The following is a 23,682-nucleotide window of genomic DNA, read 5'->3' as shown; positions in this document are numbered from 1 at the left end:
CGGGCAGGTGTCGGGGCAAGCTTCTTCCTGTTGGAGATGCTGTAGCGGGCAGGGCTGAATGCTCTGAGGAGATGGGTTTCTTTTGGGGGTCGGTCAAGACAGGGGTGCGAGAATTGCAGCGCATGAAGTCCTGGAATTTCGCCGTGCTGTCCATTTCCAGGCCTGGTCTTGGGCGCCTGAGGGTTGGGCACACGGGAGGAAGGGTCCTTTTCCATGCCTAGGATTTTGGCAGGGCGCCTCTGGGGATCGGGAGACCTTCTGCAGCGAGGGTGGCGCTGGCCCCGCCCTTCCCGGGATCGACAGCTGGGTGGAGGTGTAAGTGGGTGGCCCTTCCTGCCCTCCAGTTGGAGACTGCTGCAGCAGGGTGAGCTGGCAGGCACCCAGGCCTGGAGGTGAGGACCCCTGAGGGTGCCAGCACGGCAGCTCAGAAGATCATAAACCTGGGGAGGAACACTCACCCCCTTGGGCTGCCTTGGTGGCCCAGCCAAGCGCTCAGTCTGCCCCTTTGCCAGGAGGAGGCAGCGGATGGTGCTGTGGCCAGGCCTGCTGCTGCTGCCGCTGCCTGCGGTGGTGTTTCCTTGCAGCCCGTGTGCTCCAAAACCCTCCCCCGCGCTCCCTCCCCCCTTTGTGCTTGCACAATATCAGGCCCCCGTAGATGGCAGGGAAGCCCCCCAAAGCAGCTCCCTGCCTCCTTCCAAGCCTCTTGTCGGTTGCGCAATGGGAGGCCGTACCTGGGACCCCCCCCTGACGCTCCAGGCCGCCCCACCCCTGGACCCCTCCCAGCTGGGAGCTATGCCAAGGCTCCAGCCTGATGCCCTCAGAGGGCGCAGGATGCCACTTGTGTGATCGCCAGCAGGCACCAAAGGGAACAAGGCCGCCCCAGCCCTCCTCAGCTCTCTGCTTCCAGGTGACTTTCTCCTTGGTCATTTAGAGGGTCACCAGCTGTCACTGTGGAGATGCAGCACTTCTTCCTTACTGGGAAGTTGGCACAGGGACAGCAGGATGGTGCCGTTAGAGCCTCTGAATCGCCAGGGAGGAACTGGACAAGTTAAGCACTGCTCCAGTGCAGTGTTTCTCAACCTTGGCCACTTTAAGATGGGTGGACTTCAACTCCCAGAATTCCCCAGCCAGCATTAGCATTAGCTGGCTGGGGAATTCTGGGAGTTGGTCCACCCATCTTAAAGTGGCCAAGGTTGAGAAACGCCGCTCTAGCGTGTTCCTTTCCTGCAAGCAAGCAGGCCTGGAAGAGTTGGAGCTCCCTTGCTGGCAAGCTCAGCCTGCTCTAGAGTAACGGCGTTGGCCTTCTGGTCTCAAGAGGGGAACCCAATTCCTTTCTTTGTCTCATCCCCTTGAGTAGTCCACTGAGGGGAACAGGACCAACATGCCTGAAACCAGTGAGAAATGGGGAGACTGGCCTGAAGACAGAGAAGGCGCAGGCAGACCTGCAGGGCGGGAGGCCTGTGGAAGGTTGGGCACCATAACTGGAAAGCTGCCTCTGACTCCATAGTTGCCACTTCCTTGTCTCAGAAGGCGCAGGGCATCCTCCCCGAGTGCTGTCGGACTCCTGCCAGGACCTCTGGGTGCCACTGCCTTAAATACGTGTGGGGACACGGAGGCTTAATTCATAGGATTGCAGGCTAGTTCACCCAGTCCCTGAGCTGCTTGTCAGAGCACGAGAGCTGGGTTCACACAATGTGCTGTCCCCAAACAAGTCAGAACGTTGACTGATCTCTAAGCTGCTGCCCCCCCCCTTTGTGGTGCAGACCCAGGCAGGGTACCGTGCCATCGGAAGGGGCCCTGCTCTCTCGCGTCTGCTTGGACATGGCCCGTGAACAGAAGGCTCCCCTGCCCTCTGTCCTCAATGGGTTCGACTCTCTGGTTTACTGCTGGAAATGCTTCCCTAACCAAAATCTGCTGTTGTAGAGCCAGAAGGCGCCTCAGAGCGCCCTGCTGCCATTCCTTGCTCAGTAGAGAACCAGCTGAAGCGTTCCGGGCAGATGGCCGCTCGGCCTGTGCTTGAAGATCTCTGGCGAAGGGGAAGGTGCCATCTCGTGGGGTGGCCTGTTCCCCTGGCTGATGGTCTCAGGAAATTCCTCCTGATCCGCTGATGACATGTCATCAGGTCTTAGCTACCGCAGTTCCACCTAACCTGACTCTACTTCCCTGTTTCTGATCATGACCTTTGGCAAAGGTGGGTTCCTCCCTCCATAGGACAGCCCTTTAGATATCTGAAGACTGCCATCATATTTCCCCCCAGTCTTCTGCAGGCTAAACGTGCCCAGTTCCTTTCATGATTCCTCACCAAACTTAATTCCTGGCCCTCTCCCCATCTTGGGAGCCCTCCTGTGAACCTGCTCCACTTTGTCAATGTCCTTTCTGAACTGCGGGTCAGAACATGACACAGTATCCCAAGTGGGACCTGGCTAGGACAGGGTGGGGTGGGACAATTAGTTCCCATGAACTGGACCTCCCCTCCTGCCAGAACGTTGTTTGCCTTTCTAGCAGCTGTGACACGCAGCTGGCTCGTGTTCTCTTTGCAATCTACTGGAACACCCAAACCTTTTCGGAAATGCGGCTGCCAGACCAGGTTGCGCTCGTCCCGTGGCACTCCGATGGTGCTCCAGTCTCCACAGTTTGAAGTGAGCAGCACTTAGGAGAGCTTCGGGTGCAGCTCCTTCAGCCAGTTGTGAATCCGTCTAACGGTTGTATCATTTAGCCACTGTTCCAGCATTTTGTGAACAAGGTGGTCATGAAAGACCATCAGATGCTTTGCTGAGGTCAAGGTATGTATATCCATGACATCCCCCAATCGATTAAGCTACTAACTTCATCCAAAAAAGGGAGATAAGGTGAGTCTGGCACAATCTGTTTGTAACAAACCCTTGCTGAGATGACGTGTAACCCTATCCAAGTGCTCGCAAATAAACTGTTTATTAATCTGCTTGAAGACTTTGCCCGGTGTAGAGGTTAAACTGATGGGGCTGTAATGTTCTGGGTCACCCTTCCCTTCTTTGAATACAGGGAAGGCAAACTGCCCAGAGTCGCTTGGCAAGTTGAGTGGTGAAGAAATGTGGGAAATAAATAAATACCTCTGCTGTCTCCGTCTTCTGAGACCTGTTCTAGAGTTCTCAATGTTTATGGGTTGTGATTCTGCGATAGCCTGCGTGAGTTCCTTCAGTGCCCAGGGATGTAATTTATCTGGTCCAGGAGACCCGAATTCTTCTAAACTAGCCCCGTGTCCTCCTTCCCTCTTGGCTTACCTTAAACTGCACCTCCCTCTTCTGGGCAGGAGCCCTGCAATGGCGAGCCAGGCCTTTGTTTCCCTTCTGGAAGGAGGCAGATGGAAAGTGCAAGTTAAAAGGTCCTTGTCTTCTCGTCATCAACCTTTATCAGTTCACCCTTTTCCCTCCGCAACCCACCTGGGCTCACCCGCTTTTCCTTTTCTGACTAGCCCGTCGTTCTTGGTGGCTTGGTTTGGGGCATTTTTTCATATGCTTCAGCTTTTTCTGACACAATCCCTACAGCTTCTGCTGACCACCGTGTATCTTTCTTCGGTTCTGTGCTCTTCTATTTTCATACCCATGTCCCTTTTAGAAAACTATCCCTAGTTGTCACCCATTGTTTGCGACTGCCCCTTCAGTAGCTTGTTTTATGGGATTTCCCATCCTTACTGGGCACTTTTCTCCTTCAGGATATCAAGCTGTTGGCTCTGACCCGTTTCAAGCTGTTGGTTTTGACCTGTGTTCCATCTGAGTTCCTCAATATCTGTGCTTCTGAAATCCGACATAGAAGTCCGACTCCTCTGTCTAGTGACTTAAATCCATCATTCCATATCCTGCACTTTTGATGATGGAAGCAATAACTGTCCAGCAATTCAGACATACGAAGACTGCTGTCTTAGCCCCCCAGTTCCAATTCTAACAGTCTCTCTCCACAGGATGAAATTTCCAGTCCCCTGATCCTCCTTGTTGCCCTCCATGTTGACCGGAGACAAGTTCTCCATTTGGTTAAGGACAATTTACGACAGCTGTCATAAATTGAGGGGCCGTAATCTTCCTTCACAGAATCCTGGAGTTGGAAGAGGCACTGAAACCCCCTAGTCCTGACTAAAGAAATCAAGTTGAAAGCATCAAGAAGGACGGCTGTCCCGCCTGTCTTGAGCATATCCAGTGAAGGGATACTCTTAATGTTGGGAAGCTTTTTTGTAACGACCTGTCAGAACCTCTGTTCCTAAATCCATTATTTGGGGTCTTGCACTGTGATTCTGGATAAAGTAGCTCATGTCTCATAGTGCTTGAACCAATCACCATTAAGAAACCTTGCAGCGTAAGTGCAACCTTAGCTTTACAGTTATTAAATGGTTGATCAGAGAGTGGAAATTCAACTTTGGAACCGGGAGCTCTTGATGGACTTCCAAAGCCCCAAGTCCTGAAGTGAGGGTTACGAGCCTTGTGTGATCAGGAGAAGTGCCCTTTCTTTTGAACTAGCAAATCACAGCTCTGAGTTATCCATGCAGTGAGTGATAGCAGAAGATGTTGCAGAACCACCATCAATTTCATCATACCTGCTGCTAATTCCATAAATGTGTCTCCAGCGTGGTCCCAAAGACATGGGCACCATGTCAGGGTCTGCTGTTCTTTTTAAAAAGGCCCTTTTGCTGTCCTTTCCTCCTCTGCCATTATGAGTTTTAGCGTTCCTGACCCACTGTCTACTTTTCTGGCCCCTTGTAGATCGTCTTCCTGGAGGACCTGGCCCTCTCTGCCTTTCCCGGCCAGGACCTTCTTCCTGCTTTCAGAGCTTCATTTGGCTTTTTGCGTAGCCATGTTTGCCTGCCGCCCTCCATTTGCTCCTCCCTGGAATCCTCTACGATTAGCGTGGACTTCTTAAAGGAACTTAAACTCATCTTGGGCTGTTTTCTCTCCTGGGCTTATCTTGCCAAGGGAAGCCACTTACCATTGTTCTGAGTGTGCTGAAAGCCACTTTGTTGGAGTCCAGTGGGGACATCTTCTCTCCACTTTTGTGTCTCTTTAAAGTCAAGGCCTGCCTCACCTGCTGACATCTCCCAGCGTTCCTGCTACCTCTGTGAGATCAGCCTGAAGCTGCCATTACCTGAAGATGAAGCGGAGAGGATGAAAGCCAGGAACCTTATCTAGAAGATCCCTTCCCGGAGGTAGATGAGAGGAGAATCAAGCCCTTCGGGGAGCAAAGGAGGACCATCACCTGCAGCAGACACAGGAGGCTGGGCCTGAGCACCCGGAAAGCCCCCAATGGCAAGACAGCTACCAGACTGGGGAACCAACGAGGCAAGGACTTAGGCAGCTTAGTTGAGAAGGATGTGAGTAAGTGTGGATGAGTGTGTGTGTGTGTGAGAGAGAGAGAGCAAATGTACGTTGCAACCAGTAACGTTTTGCTGCTCCTTTAAATTCATTGGGTCCCCGTTTATTCCAAAACAACCTGATGTGCCTCGGGGTTCAGTCGAAAGGGATTTGTGCGTGTCCCTAATAATTCCCCGGCAGTTGACCAGGGCTGCGTGTCTTGTCTGCTCTAGCCACACCTCTCTGGAAAACCCGGGTCGAAAGCCAGGGGGGCTGACAAGATCCATGTGCCTCCACAGGCAGTTGGTGCAGGAGGGAGCGACCGTAAGCTGAATGTGGAACTTCGGGTAACCCTCCCACTTCCTCAACTATGCCATTCTTTGGTGAGGATCAAGTCAGGGGCAGCTGATCCTCTTGTGCCACCCTCCACCCTCCCAATAAATGCTCAGTAAGTCAGTAAGATGAGTCAGGAATCTGCCAGCAGATAAAGTTCTCTCACTGCTTTTTATTCCAACCAAGCCATTAGCGAATGTTCCAAAAACCATGTGTGAAACCTGTTCCGCTCTCTGTGTGGAATCAGTCTAGTGCTATCTCTAACGTATTTGTAAGGAAGAGGCCTTCTTGATCTGGGACTGCGATCCCCAACAGATCTTGGAGACTCAGACATTGCCCTGTTCCTGGTTATCTGCCCCTCTTTGCCTTTGTGTCCTGCAAACCAGTCTCAGAAACAAAAGAGTTGCTCAAAGGACGTTTATTTGAGGGTCATGACTGATTTAATTATCCTTGTCTCTGACATGTCACACACGGCTCCGGGTGACAGGAACACACCTTGGTCCCATAGACCTCCACCTCGCACAGTGCCAGGGATTCTGTGCGACCAGGAACGGTGATGGTGACATAGCGTCCTGTGCGGCCATTGCAGAAGGTGGTGCTGATGGAGCCCAGTCGGCCATCGGTGATGGTCCCGCAGCTGTTGGAGGAGAAAAAGGAGGACGGTCTACCATGGTTTCTAGTGGCTCAGAAAGACTGGATTAAAACAGCAGTCAGTGCATTCCTAAAAAGGGTATTCCCAAATACAGAAAAGCCAGGCTTTAAGCAATTTAGGTCCCCCCCCCCCCACATCTGCAATGTCTTCGGTGCTACCAAACGGATGTCATTTTCCCAGCAACTTAGGCGCCTGTTTAGCAGCTTTCTGCGGGCAACGGTGGAGCGGGGAAGAACTTACAGGGGATTCGATTTTCCATGGTGGTTCATGGAGTTTCCCACGCGGACCTCCGCTCCCACAAGCCTTTCTCCACAGCAGTCCTCCCGTTGTTTCACCACCACGGCAGAGATGGTGTGCAGGCTGCCCAAGTCCACATACCACCAGGGAGCCCTTTCCTTCTTGGTGTGAGTGCAAGAGTTGTGTCCGATCCAACGCCCATTGCAGTTCCCATCCACGGCTTTGCTGGCCACTGAATTGAACGGGCTTTCATAGAGTGAAGACTGAAAAGCTGGACGTCCTCTGGCCACGTTCTGAGCTAGAAAGAAGTTTGGGAGGAGAAACGCACGTCAGCATTGGTCTTGCCCTTTCTTCTCTGGATGCGCACACAGACTTCCAGGCAGAAAGGCCAAGGCCCAGGGACAACGTTTGGCTTTCCTGAAGCGGTGCCTGCTGGAGACAAGTGGAATGGAGGGAAGCGTAGGGGGTCCTCTGCACGGTCCTGCACGCCCTGGCCAGGAAGTGGCTGACCAGAGTGAGTGGACAGAGGCGGTCTGGAGAGCGACTCACAAGAGGATTTGGGGCTTCCCCTAGCTTAACCACTCTTGGCGTTTGCCTTGTTTGCAAGAGAGCAACACGGTGGAAAGGGGAAAGCCTGGTCCGTATCCTCCCTGCGAGGTAGGAATGTGGCGTTCTCAGAGTCGGTATCAATATCGAGGAAGGCGACTTCTGGGGAAGAAACGGCGAACTGAAGACGGCTCCACAAAAAGCAGAGCTGGCATTTGCAATGGAATGAACAGCCAGCAAGGAGACCCCTCTCCAGGCAAGGAGGGGACTTGAGATTGCCAGCAGGTGCTCCAGTCAGTTGCTCCCCATGAGGAGTCCACAAGGCAGCGGTCTCTGGCGGGTTAGAGCTCTGGGAGACCAGGGAGGGGCCCTCTTGCCCAAACTGCAGACAGTGCCCTCAAAAAGGACACTGGGTTCACACACTTCCCTTTCTAATCACTTTTGAAAATTGCTTGTTAACTGCTTTTCAGCTATTAGGAACCTTTGGATCGACAGGTTTCAGACACCGGGTGAGTTTCCTTCAATCCTTAGTGAACGAAGCTTTAAATACAAGTTTAAGGGCTCAAAAAAAAATTTTTTGGGAATAAACAACAAAAGGGTGATTAGAATTTTGATTTTGGAAAGTTGCAAATGGACTAAGGATCCAGATAAATTTGAAATAAGATTTTGGAATTAATTATAAAGAATTCTTCCTGTGGGAAAATGCTTTTGTTTTGAATTCCTTGAAAAAAGCATGATAGGATGGGATTTTGAGGGTTGAACATTAGAGGGCACCAGAAGGAACTAAATATTACAATTAAAGGAGAAGAGCATTTACATTTGTCTTACTAATACAGAATGGAGCAAAATACCTTAACATTGGAAGTATTGAAGGATATTTGTGAACAATGGACCCAGAAGTTTATTTTAAGAGTGTCTGCCTCTATAGGTAGACTGTGTTTAAAAGATGCTATGGAAGGGAACAGGTTTTACCTGACAAGATTGAGACTGATCTGAAAGTGGATTTACAAATGACAGGCTACAAGAATGAGATGGAAAAAAGATGTTATACTGGACATACAAAAGAAACTGGCTGATGTCTAAATAACTAAAGGGGATATACAAATAACAAACCAAGAGAGTGACCTGGGTAACTTTCCTTTATTGGATTTACAAAAGAGACTTGTTAAAGCTTTGAAAAATATTGTGAGAAGAAACAAAGAAAAATTGAAAAGAAATCAAATTCTAGGACATTATTTGAAGGGACTAAAGATCAAGATTGTTAAAAATAAAAGGAAGGAATATAAGATTGGTTTATTTGATCAAGGTTAAAATAGATGTATTGTTATCTTTGGTAACACTTAATGGACGTTTGCTGATCAGGATTAAAATGAGGCTTTAAGGATTTCTTTATAGATGAGGGGAGATGGGATATGGGAAGAAGAGATCATTTATTGCATTTTAAGAGAAGGTGATAAGTTACTAAAATTGTTTATACTTCTTGTGATGAAAGGGAAAGTCATTTCTTTATATATTTCATTTCTTTGTCTTTACTATATTTTTTCTTTTCTGTTTTTTTCCTCTTCTTTTCTGCACTTTCTATTTTTCTTTCTTTCATTTTTTAGTTTTAGTTGTCATGTTTTTAACTGTAATGTTTAGTAAAATTACTATAAAAAAAAGACCTCAAGGAAGGCAGTCACAGGGATCCCCTTTTCCCTACAGTGTTTGAGCTGGCCAAACTCCCTACTTCAGAGGGAGGGCTCCAGTTCCCCCATTTCCGCAGTACTTACCAATGCCTCTCAGCTCTGGTCTGCAGCTCTGGGCCTCCCCGTGGCCTGCCAGGAGCCCCAGGATGGGCAGCCACAACCAGACGACAAGCACCATCCTGCCAGGGACAAAGGAGATGGTAGTAAGGGGAGTGGGCAGGCCCAGGTCCTGCTTGGCAACTGGGCGGAAATCTGTGGTCCCCTGCTCAGAGAGGCCAGGAGGGCCTTGGGCATCGAGACCCCCCGGCAGGGAAGAAGAAGAGGAAAAAACGCCAGACCGGCCGAGAGGACAAGAGTTTTGAAGCAGGACGTTCTGGGGAGAGAAACGGCAAAGTTAACAAACGAACTTGTGGTCAAGGGAGGAAGTGAAGAAGGCAAGCTAAATTGGGAAGATGCCATGATTCCAAAGTTCATGAAAGCAAAGTCAGGGTAGCCATTGGATTTTACTGACTTGTTTATTTGCAGGACTGACACGGCACCTTGGCCAACCAGATGATGGCTCCAGGCGACTCACAACAATCCGTAAGAAACCTAGTTAGAAACGAAGGTCCCCTCCTTCCCCCCGGACCAGACCAATCATCCTCGCAGCTCAAGCCCCCCCTCCCGGCCCAAGCTGGAAGCTAAAGGAAAGTTGCAGGAGGCAGATCCTATCCTGAACGAGGACTGGAGCAGAATAACTGACTCTGTTAGCAGCTGAAACAGAAATGTCCTCTGTGGAGCTTAATGGGGTGCCAGGATTCTGAATTTCAGGGAACCAGGACCGCTCTTGGCAAAACCTCCTGGAATTCCTAGAGAGGACATTTCATCTTGTTTAATTATGGCTACCTGGAAAGTCTATGCAGTTTTCCTGGGAACAGTTTTGGGAGTGGTTTGCCCTGGCCGCCTTTTTAGGGCTGAGAGGGAATGACCGGCCCAAGGTCACCTAGTTGACTTCCCTGCCTGTGGCAGCGCTAGAATTCACGGTCTCCTACTGTTGGGGCGGGGCCAATACCACAATATCAAATTGCTGCCTACCCATACCTGGGTCTGCACGTGCACAGGCACACTCAACCCTCCTCAAAGGCTTTGCATGTCAGTTGCCAACCGGCTGAGGAGCATTTTGTAAATACGCCCCTCAAGGTGGGGACCGCTCTCCAAAGGAGGGAAGGACGGTGGTTCTGCTCTTAGGCACTCACTCCACAGACTTTCCGCAACTCACCTCGAGTCTGTCGCTTGGCCAACCAGATGTGGGGTGAGCTCTACAGCTGCTGCTCTTCAAACTGAGATTTCTCCAGAATGCTGAAATTCTTCTAAACTGGAAGTTTTAACTTCCATCGGGGTGGGGTGGCTCCTCCTTCAGGGAGCTCAGCCAACCGATGGGAAGGTGCCGAGCTTGTGCTTGAGGCCAGGGACCCAATCGAGACAGGCTCCAAACTCCCCACAGGTGGTTTCCTCCTTGCTGCTGGCTGTTGGCAGTGGGGGAGGGGGTCATGTTACCCAGCCCACTTCCTACAGGATTTCACCTCCTTCCACACGTTAAGTGACTATCGTCTGGACAGGAACATAATGGTATTAGGTGGCAGATGCCACCCGGTTTCAAAATGGGAACATCAGCATTGTCTTGAGCAAACAATCAGTGTTGACTCTGCAAGAGCCGACCAAGCTCACACCTCCAAAGTCAACACGAGTGGACAGCTGCAGTGACCGGAGAGAACCAGAATGTTTGCCCCCAATCCTGGAACTTGGAGGAACCTAAGAAGAGGGTCCGTTTGGGGAGACAAAATCACTTTCCCCCAGAGTTTCCAAATTCAAGTTAGGAAAAAGCCTCCTGGCAATCAAAGTTGTTCAACGGTGAAGTGCCTCACTGAGGGATGTGTTCAAAAAGGAGCCAGAAAAAGGTGATTAACTGGCAGGAGGTTGGACTAGGTGGCCCCCCAAGGCTGCTTTGAGTTGGTGAGTGTACGGAGGAAGACTGGTCGGGGAAATTTTATTTATTTATTTATTTTTCAGATTTCTATCACCACCCATCTCTCCCGAAAAGGGGACTCTGGGCGGTTTACAATGAAATCACAATTAAAACCTATCAATTACAATATAAATAGATCTATAAAATATAAAATAGGTATAAAATATAAAATCCAAGCAGCACAGTTCTTGTTTGCTGGGGAGAGATCTATGATACTAGCCACCCCCAAGATGAACCGGTGCCCAAAATCTTGGAGAACTGGGGTGGCTGGGACCTGTAGGGAAGATGTGGCACCCGAAGCAGGGTAACCAGGAAGGACGGCTCTCCTCCTCCAAGGCCGCAACCCGCGTTTGCCTTAGCCAGCAGGATGGGAGGATTTCAGCTCAAGGAAGCCGCCTCTAGTGGCTGGTCAAGAGACTTGCAAAGGTGGTATGGAGGTCAGTAAGCCCAATATCTAGGAAGTAGCAGACTCCACATCCTGAGCCTGGAAGCACTGCTTGTGTCTTGTCGGCTCTTTCGACAGTTGACTTGCCAGTGTCCCAGAATCAGGTGGGGCATCTTCCAGGCCCTTGCCTTGCTAGGTCATGCTAAGAGATGAGGACTCCAGATAAGGGAAGGACAACTGCTTTCTGGGGACATGAGCCCCCTGGTTTGCACATACCTGGACACGTATGGTGGGTGGTAAGAACTTCTCCCTCCTCTGATCTGGGTTTTCCATTCAGTCCAGACTGGCCTGACTAGTGCTGGCAAGGCCTTCCTCATGTGGTGTGATGAGCACTGGTTGTCATATGTAAACCAGACTTCCAGCCATAACAAGTGCAGCGCATGGACCGCTGTCATGAATTGTCAAGATGGCCCCTCTTGTAAAGGAGGCTCAGATGAACAAGGGAAGCGGGTGTTTCATCTGGAGCGCTCCTGATAATTTAGCTGGACCTTCCCCATCTCTGCTACTTAGAGTGCAAAGCAAAGGGTCACCAGGTGCTGGAGTGCATGTAGGTGAGGGGGTCAGGCCATGGCGGCCATAGCTGAGCTTAGCCCTCTGCTTCCTATCCTCTGGTGGTGTAGCCCGTTCTCTCCTTGGGGAGCAGCAGGTCAGCAGAGGCTGGAGGCCAGGCATCCTGCCAGCTGAGAGGGGAGTCAGCCATCAAGGTGGCAGTGCCAAGGCTGGGGAGACGGGGGAGTCTGTCTTAGGTGTGCCACTGTAAATACTGCAATTGGACAATAATCTCTGGAGGTTCTGAGGGTCACAGCTCGGGATTTCAGGGACTGCAGGTGGCCCCTCGTTTCACACCTCTGATGGCCAACCAGAAGAAGGTCACTCATATATAGCTGGTCATAGTTTCTTCTAGTTCCGGAGCAGCATAGACTCAAAGGGTTTACATTACATCACGTATTTTGGCAAGGTCAAATCACTTTGCAGGGCAGAAGGGCCCATAAAGATTGCCTGTCCCTGGTGAGCAACAGACGCCGGAGGACTCCTGAGGGTGCTTGGGAATCTTCCTGGCAAGCTGTTTCCTGGAGCGCCTGGTGGACTGTTGGAATCAGGAGGCCATCTGGGTGCTTGACAGGATTGTCCCTGAGCAGCCTCTCAGTCCCAGGAGCTCCTTAGACCACTGAGAGCCTCCTGGAGAGGAAGGGGCAGGAGTGATGCCTGGAGCACCAGTGGAGGAAGACAAAAGTGGAATTAGACGGAGCCTGGATCTGAGCTCTGGTCTCGGCTTACAGGGTGGTGGGAACAGCAGGGAAGTGTCTGCAACTCTCTCCTTTCACTGCGTCATTCTTGCTGGCATTTGGTTATGTCTCTGTGGTGAACATATGCCGTTGATTTTGCCATTCCTGCATATTCTCCAAGTTTAAGTTCCCGGTCTGATATCTCTGGCAATGTATCTCTTTTCCAGTGTTGTGCTAAATTTATCTTTGTTTCCATAAACCTGTATCTTAGTAAATTGCTATTTTTTGGTTAATACATTTTGGAACTATGCCTAGTAAGAACTGGTTTCATTTCAAATTTGATTTCTAAAATTCTTGGAATAGGCCATGTATTTCTTTCCCATACCTTTGAGTTTTTTTACATGTCCACCACAAGTGATAAAATGTTCCTTCTGTCTCATGGCATTTGCAACATTTACAGTATTATTATATGATTTCTCTGTCTGGGCAATTATTGACAGAGTTATTGTATGTGTGTGTGTGTGTCTTGTGGCAGATTTCTGGAAAGCGTCCGGCCCAAGAGATCAGAAAAATCACACACCAGCATTTCTATAAAAAGAAATTTATTTACAGAAAGCACAAAAATGTATTTTACAAGCTGTGCATTCACATGCGCTCAGAGAGGGCTGGGAGGAGGCTGTGCTGGAAAGCTACAAAAGCAAAACTAAATAAGCCCAGGCAAGCTGCCCTCCCCCAGGCAATGCAGCTATTAACACCCAAACTGAGGACAGTTAAGTTTGACCTCTTCACCCTGCCGATAATTAAGAAAGTACTCAGTTACCATGGTAACCTAGTGGCTTGGTCCGAGCAAAAACAAAGAAATGCCAACATGTCTTCGAGTCGGTTTTTGACTCCTGGCGACTGCCATCTATATGCCATCTATCAAACATTTATTGTTATATGCCATCTATAAAACATTTTGTACTAGTTTTCTTTTAATTCATAACTTGAGTACATTTTATGGATTCGTTCCATTATTCTCATTGTAGTGTTGTGTCATGTTCACTGATTCAATGTAGTTTATACATCGTTTTTAGTTTGAATTTGGCGCACTTTCATCATTCTCAGCTTTCTCTGTGATCCTGCATACTATTCTTTAATAAATCAGATATCTTTGCATTCCTGCTCATGAGTCTGAGAGTGTTTTAGAATAGGCAACCATTACATAAAGCTGAGAATCCCCAAAGTTGTACCGTTAGCTCCTATCAAGATCAGTCTCTTGTGAGGGAAAATAGTTAACGATGGCTGAGTCAAAATCCATGACCGGGGGACTCGAGGAGACAGCTAGCTTGATGCCTGAGTCGGCGGTCAAGAGCGGAGAACTGAATCTCACCCCAGAACCTTCAGAATCCTGAGACTTGTCAAGGAATGAATCAAATTCCAATTCTGATGCAGAGGAATCTGACAACGGGGAAGAGCCAAAGCAACTGGCACCCAGTGAATTGCTCGCAGAGTTGATCACCTTGGATGAAGTGGGGGAACCCCAACCAGGGACATCGGGGATGTCCTGGAAGTATCGGTTCCCGCTAACCCCAGACAAAGAATCTACTACAGTGTCAACTGAGAGGAAACTGGGCATGTGAAGGAGAGGGGACTCTCGAACCCCTGACAGACTAAGAGTGGTGGAAGCCAAAATAGAATCGATGGAGTACATGTTGAAAAACCTGTCTTTGTCACTGGAGGGGCAGGGGAGATACAGAGGAGATCCCAGCTTCCTGCAACCATCCCCCATCCTCCCATCCAGACCGCCGGCGGAGCGGGGCCAGAGACGGCTCCAGGATGAATCTCCACCCTGCAGAGCCCTGCCATCAGTATCCCTACCCCGAAAAGGGAAAGCTACTGTAACCTGTGGCCCAACCACTCAAGCACTGGCTGGTTCCACTCCAACCGGAGGCGGAGTGAGAGTCTTTTCTGTCAAATTTGATGGGGATCCAACAAAGTTATCTTTCTTTTTAACTAATGCTAAAAGTTATATGAGGCAGTTTGGGGCATGCTTCCCTTCTGAAGAGGCTAAAGTAACTGCAATTGCCACCAAGTTGAAGGGTCGAGCGGCTGACTGGTATGTTCAATTAAGTGATGCTGACTCCCCTGCACTTGATTATTTCGATGACTTCATGTGGGAGTTAAAGCTGCATTTTGAAGATCCTCTGGCCAAGGCAAGAGCTAAGAAGGCGCTGAAGGATCTTACCCAGGGCCAAATGTCAGTAGCTGATTACACCCTGGAGTTTAAAGCTCTGGCTGGGAAAATCACTGACTGGTCTGAGTCAGCTCTAATAGAGATTTTAAAGAGGGACTCAACCAGGACGTCCTGCTTTGGGCGTTGTGTAGAGACGACCCCGAGTCATTGTACAACTGGATCTGTCTGGCAGGAAAGGCTGAGCATGCCCAGCATACCTTCATGCAAACCAAACGACCTGAAAAACCACCCGCCACCATGAGAGGACCCCGAAGTGCTGCGACTGCTGCCCGGCCAAGCTATAGAGCCTGGGATGAGGAGAGAGATCGGCGCTACGCAAGGGGTCAGTGTCTCCGATGCGGAAAGGAAGGGCATCAAGCAGCTGATTGCCTGAAAGCCAAGGGTGGAGATTGAGCGGGGAGCCGCCGGCCAAATCACCCCCCCCCCTCGCGGCGAATGACAGCAGCTAAAGGGACAGTCGATGCCGAAGAAGTAATATACTTCTCCGGAGAGGCTGAAGACTCTAAGGAGCCGGCGGGAAACGCCAGCCACCTGCCATGAAGGGCGCCAGCAGGCAGGCGGAAGAGGATGGGTGCGAAGATGCTATGGTGAGTGCTGACTGTCCCACTTTAGCAGTAAAAGTGAAATTGGGTTCCCGCACAAAAACTACAGAGGTATGGGCTTTAGTTGACTCTGGGTGTTCCAGGTGTTTAATTCACCCTGATCTGGTTGCTGCTTTGGAACTGCCTAGTTTCCCCCTCCAGCATCCTTTGATCTTCACACAGTTGGTTCAACAGCGGGTGGGGGGGGCAACCCATTTCACTGGAACTGTGGCAATGCAAATAGGCAGCCACCGTGAGACTTTGAAATTCATTGTAGCACCTGTTGGCAATCCCTTGGTAATTCTGGGGATCCCCTGGTTGACCTATCGAAGCCCCTATATAAACTGGGAGCACAGAACTGTGACTTTTAAAGATGGATTTTACCAAGCTCCTACAGCGGAGATAGTTGCACGTGCGGGGGTTGGAAGGGCAGTGATCACCACATGGCGCCCTGACTTGCCACATTTAGAAGGCTTGCCTGCTCAATACCAAGAATTTGCAGACGTATTTGGGGAGATGGAAGCAGATCAGTTACCCCCCCACCAGAAAACTGACTGTATAATAGAGTTGGTCCCCAATGCTCAATTGTCCAAGCCAAAAATTTATCCAATGACTCAGAAGGAGCTCGAGGCACTACAGGACTTCATTGACAAACATCTGTCAAGGGGGTTTATTGAACCTGCTAATTCCCCAGTTGGGGCTCCTGTGTTATTCCGGGAAAAGAAAGATGGCACGCTTTGACTCTGTACGGACTATCGAGAGTTAAATTCCATCTCTATTGTCGACAAGTACCCTCTGCCCCTCATGAAGGACATGTTAGCTCATTTGTCAAAGGGCAAGATTTTCTCCAAGCTTGATCTTCGCGAAGCCTATTTCCGCATTTGCATAAAAGCTGGGGATGAGTGGAAAACTGCATACTATTCTTTAATAAATCAGATATCTTTGAATTCATACTCATGAGTCTGATGGTGTTTTAGAATAGGCAACCATTACATGTTGTGACTGTTTATTTATTTAACTTCTGTTGTTGTTTATTCATTCAGTCACTTCCGACTCTTTGTGACTTCATGGACCAGCCCACGCCAGAGCTTCCTGTCGGTCGACACCCCCAGCTCCCCCAGGGACGAGTCCGTCACCTCTAGAATATCATCTATCCATCTTGCCCTTGGTTGGCCCCTCTTCCTTTTGCCTTCCACTCTCCCCAGCATCATCACCTTCTCCAGGGTGTCCTGTTTTCTCATTATGTGGCCAAAGTATTTCAGTTTTGCCTTTAATATCATTCCCTCAAGTGAGCAGTCTGGCTTTATTTCCTGGAGGATGGACTGGTTTGATCTTGAAAGTCCAAGGCACTCTCAGAATTTTCCTCCAACACCACAGTTCAAAAGCATCTATCTTCCTTCTCTCAGCCTTCCTTATGGTCCCACCTTTATTATTTTTATAAATAACTCAAGGCAGCGAACATACCTAATACTCCTTCCTCCTCCCCTTTTCCCCACAACAACCACCCTGTGAGGTGAGTTGGGCTGAGAGGGAGGGACTGGCCCAAGGTCACCCAGCCGGCTTTCATGCCTAAGGCAGGACTAGAACTCTCGGTCTCCAGGTTTCTAGCCCTGTTGCCTTAACCACTAGACCAAATTTGCTCTCTAGTTTCTTTAAAGGGTGGTGTCCATTTTATTATGCAATGTTTTGTTAGCTCTGTCTCTGTGTCAGATCTGAGTAACAGTTTCTATATACACCCCAGTAGGTGGTCTTGATTCTGTGTGAGCACTTCAAATTCTGCCATTTTTCCTAGAAGACCTCCCTCATTTTTGAGGTCAGTTTTTATTTTTCCAGAAACTTGTAGGCACATCAAGCATGGTATGTCCAAGCCTTCCCCAAGTAGTTCTTGGTATGTCTTTGGTTTGTTCATGGAGTCTAAATGGACCATATCTGCATACATAGGTGCACTTTGCTTACTCTAGTCATTCTCAACATGAAAAGTATTTAAAGGAGAGGCTGATGGTCCGAATGTGGGACTTGCTCATTTTCTCTTAAGGTTCCGTACTTTTATCAAGCGTTGGCCCCTCTTCTGATGGGATCCCATCCCAAAGCCTCAAATAGTAGTAATCTAGCGCCACCTTCTGGGCACATCCCAACAGGAAGGACTGCAGTCACGGTAGACATTGCCCTCAAGACCACGTTTGCCACACAGCCCTGGAGGGCATCGTGCCAATGTACCGAAAGCCACTGAATGTCCCAGGAGAACTCTCGCCACAAAGCTCTCCACTGTGGTCATTCACCAAGAGAACCAGAGCTGTCTCAGGGTGCCTACTAGCAGAACCCCAACTGAAATGGGCCCCAATCATCAGTCTCACTCAAATGCATCTGGCGCTGTGAGGCCATCACATTCTTCATCATGTTATCGGAGAACAGAATGGTTGAGATGGCCTCTAATTCCGGTTTCCAGGAGCGTTTTCCAGGAAAAATCTTATAACTGTTTCCTCTTAAGCTGGGAATTCTGCACCCCTTTATCATGTAGTCAGTCACAACATGGCCAATGAATCAGTCACGCGGGACAAGGGCTTAGCAAGCATCTTTTCACATACTCCGTGCTGGTTGGGGATTTTGGGGAGTTGAAGACCAGACATCTTAAGGTTGTCAAGGTTGAGAAATACTCTGTCCACAAGCCCACTTCCTCAAGGTCTAGAAATGGAAAGAACGGTGATGGCCAAGGTTACCTTCCTACGGCCTGCCCCAGCTCTGCCATCCAAGTCAAAATTACTCCAAGTTGCTTTGTCTGCCAAAATTATGGAAATAGCTCACAGAGACCCCTCAAGTGTTTGTTTTCTATAGTTTCTATAGGGCACATGCTATGGTTCCTTTGCTCCCAGCTCTTCCTCGACAAGGAGGCTCAATCTGGACAAGGCGGTGTCCGATATATGCGGACCCTGAGCCACACAGGACTCGAAGGGTGACAACCAGCACCTCAAAGTACATCTGAAAGCAAACTGGTAGGCTGGAGTAGTGGGTGTTACATGGGCAAACTGTCTATGGTCTATGCAGTCTATTGTCCCTTAAATTCTCAAGGAGAGCGGTGCAGATGTTATAGTACGTCTTGCCCCCGCGTTGGGGGTTTCACATGGCCTCCACCACCCTCTATTTTTACACAGTGTATATCCAGTGTGGTATTTTTGGTTACGCTGACCACCAGGAGATGGTGAGCTGTACACCCCACTCTTAGAGAACCACCATGTACACCTTCCTGGAACATGGCTGAGCACCAGGACCTGGAGAGCTCCTAATGCCAATGTCTCATCTACAGACCAGGGTTTCTCAGCCTGGGCCACTTTAAGGTGGGCGGACTGCAACTCCCAGAATGCCACAGCCAGCCACGCTGGGAGCTGAAGTCATCCCTGGCCCAGGTTGAGAAACCCTGGTCTGTAGTCCTCTTAACTGGGAGGTCTGTGAGTTCAGTTCCCAGCAGAGGGTTGGCACCTCTCCGAATAAGATCTGGCTCCCCCCTCTGCAGAGTCCCAAAAGGAGACGTGGCACCTCCTGGGGGTCAACAGATTGGACGATCTGAAGAGTGAAGGGGGTGTATGGATGCGGGGGAGTGCTGGAGGGACCGGAAAGTCCTGAGTCTCCTCTGTCAACCCAAAGGCTTCCAGGAGACCCCCTGCCACCCCGAGGGCATCCCTGGCGGCATCTCTCCATTGCCCGGGCCTCGGTCCCTGGGCCGTGGGCTGCCCTGGAGCCCTGCCTGGTTCCTGGACACTCCCCGGGAGAGGCTGGCAAGGAGGCAGGCAGGCAGGTAGGCAGGCCCAGACTGGGGCTACCGGGGAAAGTGACTCCTTCGCTTGAGAGGAGCAAATACCAGAGCTGGGTCCTTTTTGCCCAGAGTAGGTCAAACACTTTTAGTCAGTTACATGGGTTCAGGCGTCGTTACCCCAAGAAAAACCACTTTTACCCAATTCTGGGTCATTTACCCAGGTTTGGGCAGCACTGTGCTAACAAGAATGTTCTTCTTTTGGGGTGCCTGCCCTGGACAAGGGAGGACCGATCCCACTGGACCACAGCGGGGTGCCTTATCCTGCACACTAGCATTGCGAGGCTGGCTTGTGTGTTTGGCGGGGAGCCAGAGCTCTCTGTTGCAGCAAAAGCAACTTGGGGCGTCTGCAAGACTGGCTAATTCAGAATAGCAGAAATGTTTGTGAATTGCAGGTGGACTTTGGGCTGGTAAAGAATGGCTGAAGTGTGTGGGGGGGTGGCTTTTGAGGAATGGGTCCTGCTGGGGACAAGAGCCACGGGTGCGTGGGGAGACCCTAAGAGCCAACATCACAGATGGGATTTCCCATTTTTTTCCTGAATGCAGAAAGTTGTGCATGATCTTTTGTACTTCTGAAGCTTATCTTAGGATTCGTGTTTACAGTGCCCCCAGAACAATTCCTGAAAGACCCCACAAAGCGGCTCTTTCCCTGAGCCTCTGCTTTTGGGGTCCGTCCCTCCAGGATGTCCCCCTTCACCAGCAGATGCCCCGCGCATGGTCATTGGCAGAGTCACGGCCTCCCTTGGTGCTGAGGGCCGACCAAGAACCAGAGGAAGACCAGGAAGGCGATTCAGGAGCCCGGAGGCAGTTTATTTGGACAGCAGGTGGCACTTCGTAGGAGCTCGACAGGCCCCAGCGCAAGGCGTGGCTTCTCTACAGGGTGCCGTACACCACCACCTCGCACAAGGTCATGTACATCTTCCTGTTGAGGTGGACACTGAGGTAGCGGCCTGTATTCCCATTGCAGTAGATCGTGGTGATGCTGCCCCAGATGGAGTTCTGGATAACCCCGCAGCTGTGGGGCAGGGAGGGTCACATTAGAACAGGAGTCCTTCTGGGCCCCCCTTCCCATCTTCAAGCGCCACCCCCTCCTAGCAGGGGTCCAGCCTCCCGCCTGGCGCTCCCTCCAGTGCTGTGCCTCCAGTTTGTCTCTAATACTTCAATTAATTGGAAATATTAACCTAGCGTGACGAGCTATAGGGTGGATTCCGCAGGGTATGGTTAAAAGAAAAAAGCTCTGATTGCACTGTCAGGGCTGCCATCTTGACTTTTTTGACCATGCACTGGAGAATGCCACAGTCTTTACCAATGACCACCTGAATTTATCCAACCCACTTTGCTCCCTGGCCTGAATGGCTGTCTTTGGATGAAGTCCGGCTGATCCGTCCCCGGGAGCTGGGCAGCTAATAAATTCAAAACAATAGATAAATAACACCCTTAGGTCCCAGCAGACCTGTGCAACTTATTCACCCATACCTTAAAACCTCTCTTTTGCTCCTTTATGTGACAGTTTTTCTACGTGAAATATAATCATCCAGTCTTCCTTTATTTGCCATTGCCTTCTCCTGATTTCCTTTTTTTAATGCTGGGTCTAGCCCAAACCACTTTGGTTTCCCTTTTTTTGACATCTTTTCCACCCCAAGAAGAATATTTTTGGAGGTGCAGGGACCAGAACTGTATGCAGAAATTCCAGGCAGAGAAACCACCTTTTCGACAACAGCCTCATGTCCTCATATGATGAGCTTAACCCAGAGACTGAATGAACCCATCTCTAGATTTGCAACATAAATGTAAGCAGAAACTAACCAATCAGGTGGAGTTTGTACAGCACATTAAGCCCCCCCCAACTAATCGAGACCACAACGTAGCATGGTTGGGGGTTGGCATGAATGCAGCTGCAAGGCCAACACCGGTCTCTTGCAACCCCCAGACCAATGAAGTCATGGCCCCTCAGTCTCCAGGTCAGAGTTGGCCTCTCATACCCAACAGCACCCCAAAATCTGTTCTCTGGGGAATTCCCCGCCCTGGCTGTGAATTCTGCAAGCAGGACACCCCAAACACTGGTGAGGCACCGGCTGGGCATGACTGGCTACAGCGACTTACAGCGGATTGGATTTTCCATGGTCTTCCAGAGAGTCTCCCACGTGGATCTCAGCTAGATAGAGTCTTTCGCCACAGCAGTCCTCTCGATTTTTCACCACCACCTCAGAGATTTTATAAGAGTCTCCCAGGTCCACGTACCACCAGGGCTGCTCCTCATTCTTGGTGTGGGTGCAGGAGCCGTGGTACCAGTTCCCGTTGCAGTCCCCATCCACGGCTTTGTCTGCTGATCCAATGATCTGATGTTGGTGGATGGAGGACTGGTTGGCGGGCTGTCCTTGGGCCAAGTTCTTTGCCTTTAAATCTGCAGGAGAGGATGGAGGAGACCTTCAGGAAGCAGGGCTTGGGGACCTGATTCCTTCAGGAAGAAGGGAAGGTGCAAAGGCGCAGCGGCCCCCCTTGTGTGGAGACTGTGGGGTGTTCTGAGGACTGGGACATGGGTGGAGGGAAGCAACCAGAATGCACTGCTACGTTTTGCTGTGGGAGTAGGGAAGCCTGTTGGCCTCTCCTTTCTCCATCCCTATGTTCCAGCGAATTGGGGGAGGAGAAGAATAGGGCATTGGCATATTTGATCAGATGAGACCTGTATCCAGTGGTCATTCACCGCGTGCATTTAATTGTGACTGGCAGGATTTGTCCCTCTTTGCATAATGTGATCTGCAAGCAACATTGCTCTACTGGAGACCAGGCGGGGGATGGGCTCGTGGCCGCTGGATAGACCGGGGAGACCAAACCTCCCTCCTCCCTGACCTTCTGCGGGCAATCTACCCCACTTCCTCTCTGCAGACCAGGATGGCGCCGTGGCCCTTGCTCACCTCCAGCAAACCAGGTATGGCCCCAGATGGGATGGGGGAGGCTGTGGGCTGCCTCTGAAGGTGCTACTAAGAGGCTACCGGGAGGGGAGACCGGGAGACGACCGTGGGGACTTTGGGACAGCCCAGCACTGCAGCTGGATCTGCACGCACGCACGCACGTCTTTGGTGGGTCTTACCTCCAGGTGGCGGCCTGCAGGTCTGAGCTGCCGCGTGGCCTGCCAGCAGTGTCAGAGCCAGCAGCCACCCCCAGGCAATGCACGTCATCCTGCAAGCAAGGAGTGGAGATATCAGGAACACTGTGGCACTGCCATGTAGGGAGTGTGGGGATCTGGCTTTCCCCCTGTCCCCCACCATGTCCCTGTGTATCAGGCCTGGCCATGGGCCCAACAGAGGGTAGGGAAGAGAGAAACATGTGGAGACTTTCAAGGTTCTGCTATTTTCCCTTAGGACCATCAAAAGCAGGCCTGGGACCCCCTCCTCTGCCGGTTTCCTCACCTGGCCTTCCTCACGTGGCTGACATCAATCTGAATGTGCCATCAGAAAATCAAAGTGGGTTTATTTGGAGTTTCTTTCTCACTCTGTGCTCTTTCTCAGGGCCGTGCAATGATTTCCACCCATCGTCCCCCAGCCTTGGGGTTCATGCATCATTCTTTCACTGCACTCACCTCGCTTCAGTTTCTTGGGGATGAGCCAACAGGCTGGTGGTCCTTCCTGGAGAGCAAGCACAGCTTCTTTCCACCAAAAGGCCTCAGCGCTTCCAGCTGAGCCCTGGACCTCCTTCTGGTCAGTCCTGGTTTTATCCCCTCCCTCACAGGCAGGACTAGCCTGTCTCAGGAAGTCCCGACCAATCAGAGAGAGGCTCGCCTGAAAGCTGGCTTTTGTCCCAATTCAGGTGGAGCCACAGGTTTGCTCTGCTGCCCGGTCTATCACCAACCTTCTCCCGTATATTCTCACCACCATCACCCATCTTGAATTGATGTTGACTCCCTCCCATAGCCGGAAATAACACACAGCTTCTTTGCAGGAAAGTCTGTTTTCCCATTAAACTCATGACAAGCCCTAAGCAAACACTAAAATCAGCATTAAATTTGACTGGGGACTAATCACATCTAGATCTGAATCTGACCTAAAATGGGAGGCCCAACTTTGGTGAGATTTGAAATGCTCCATCGATTTACACGCACACGCTGAAATTCTGTAAAACTTCCGCATATTATGCATAGAATGGGGCCATAATTTCAAGGGGGCAATTTGCTTAGCACTAAAAACAGATCAAAAGCAAACTCAAGTTTGAGAAAACCATGGATGAATCAACTAAACCAACTTTCCATTGATTTTACTTTATCCATAGAGATAATTATCTTCCCCAACCCTTCCTCCTCCTCTTCCTCTTCCATATAAATAAAGACCTCTGGGGGTACCGTCTCTGTCAGAAGTCTCAAGGGTGAGGAGCAGTGTTCTCCATCAGGATCCTTGAGAAATCGGCCCTTCCCAGACAGACCCCTCAAGGTCCTTCCACCTCCCTATCACTTGCAGAAGGTGGCACACCTGCCGCCCCAGAGCCTCAAAGGTACCAGGGACAAGTGCCACTCCAGCATCCTGGCAAGGACATCCCTGGGGGTGGGGGGTGGGGGGTGGGAAAGTGACTGTGGTCTGCACACATTGCAAGTCACAAGGCACTGCCCTTGTTTGTTGCACATG

The 23,682-nt window shown here is 50.4% G+C and overlaps 1 protein-coding gene across 1 annotated transcript; it reads right to left on the bottom strand.

Annotated features, from left to right (window-relative positions):
* Nucleotides 1-6,051: 6,051 nt before the first annotated feature.
* LOC134494765 (uncharacterized) lies at nucleotides 6,052-22,975 on the bottom strand. Its single transcript, XM_063300012.1, has 7 exons — nucleotides 22,916-22,975; nucleotides 22,158-22,246; nucleotides 21,170-21,493; nucleotides 19,944-20,081; nucleotides 8,853-8,947; nucleotides 6,541-6,835; nucleotides 6,052-6,285 (listed from the first exon to the last, which is right to left on the bottom strand). The coding sequence occupies exons 1-7, from the start codon at nucleotides 22,973-22,975 to the stop codon at nucleotides 6,093-6,095; spliced, it is 1,194 nt and encodes a 397-aa protein (XP_063156082.1). The 3' UTR covers nucleotides 6,052-6,092.
* Nucleotides 22,976-23,682: the final 707 nt, after the last annotated feature.

This window comes from Candoia aspera, chromosome 3, assembly GCF_035149785.1.
Source record: "Candoia aspera isolate rCanAsp1 chromosome 3, rCanAsp1.hap2, whole genome shotgun sequence".
NCBI classification, from domain to species: domain Eukaryota; kingdom Metazoa; phylum Chordata; class Lepidosauria; order Squamata; family Boidae; genus Candoia; species Candoia aspera.
Note: the sequence above shows the minus strand (reverse complement) of the source record. Positions and strands in the feature narration are given on the sequence as shown.

Coding starts and splice junctions, on each gene's coding strand:
- LOC134494765 (XM_063300012.1), bottom strand. CDS start 22,975: ATGGGAGGGAGTCAACATCAATTCAAGATGGGTGATGGTGGTGAGAAT. Junction 22,247..22,915: donor GTGAGAATATACGGGAGAAG/GTTGGTGATAGA, acceptor CCTTGCTTGCAG/GATGACGTGCATTGCCTGGG. Junction 6,836..8,852: donor ACCAGAGCTGAGAGGCATTG/GTAAGTACTGCG, acceptor ACTTCTTTCTAG/CTCAGAACGTGGCCAGAGGA.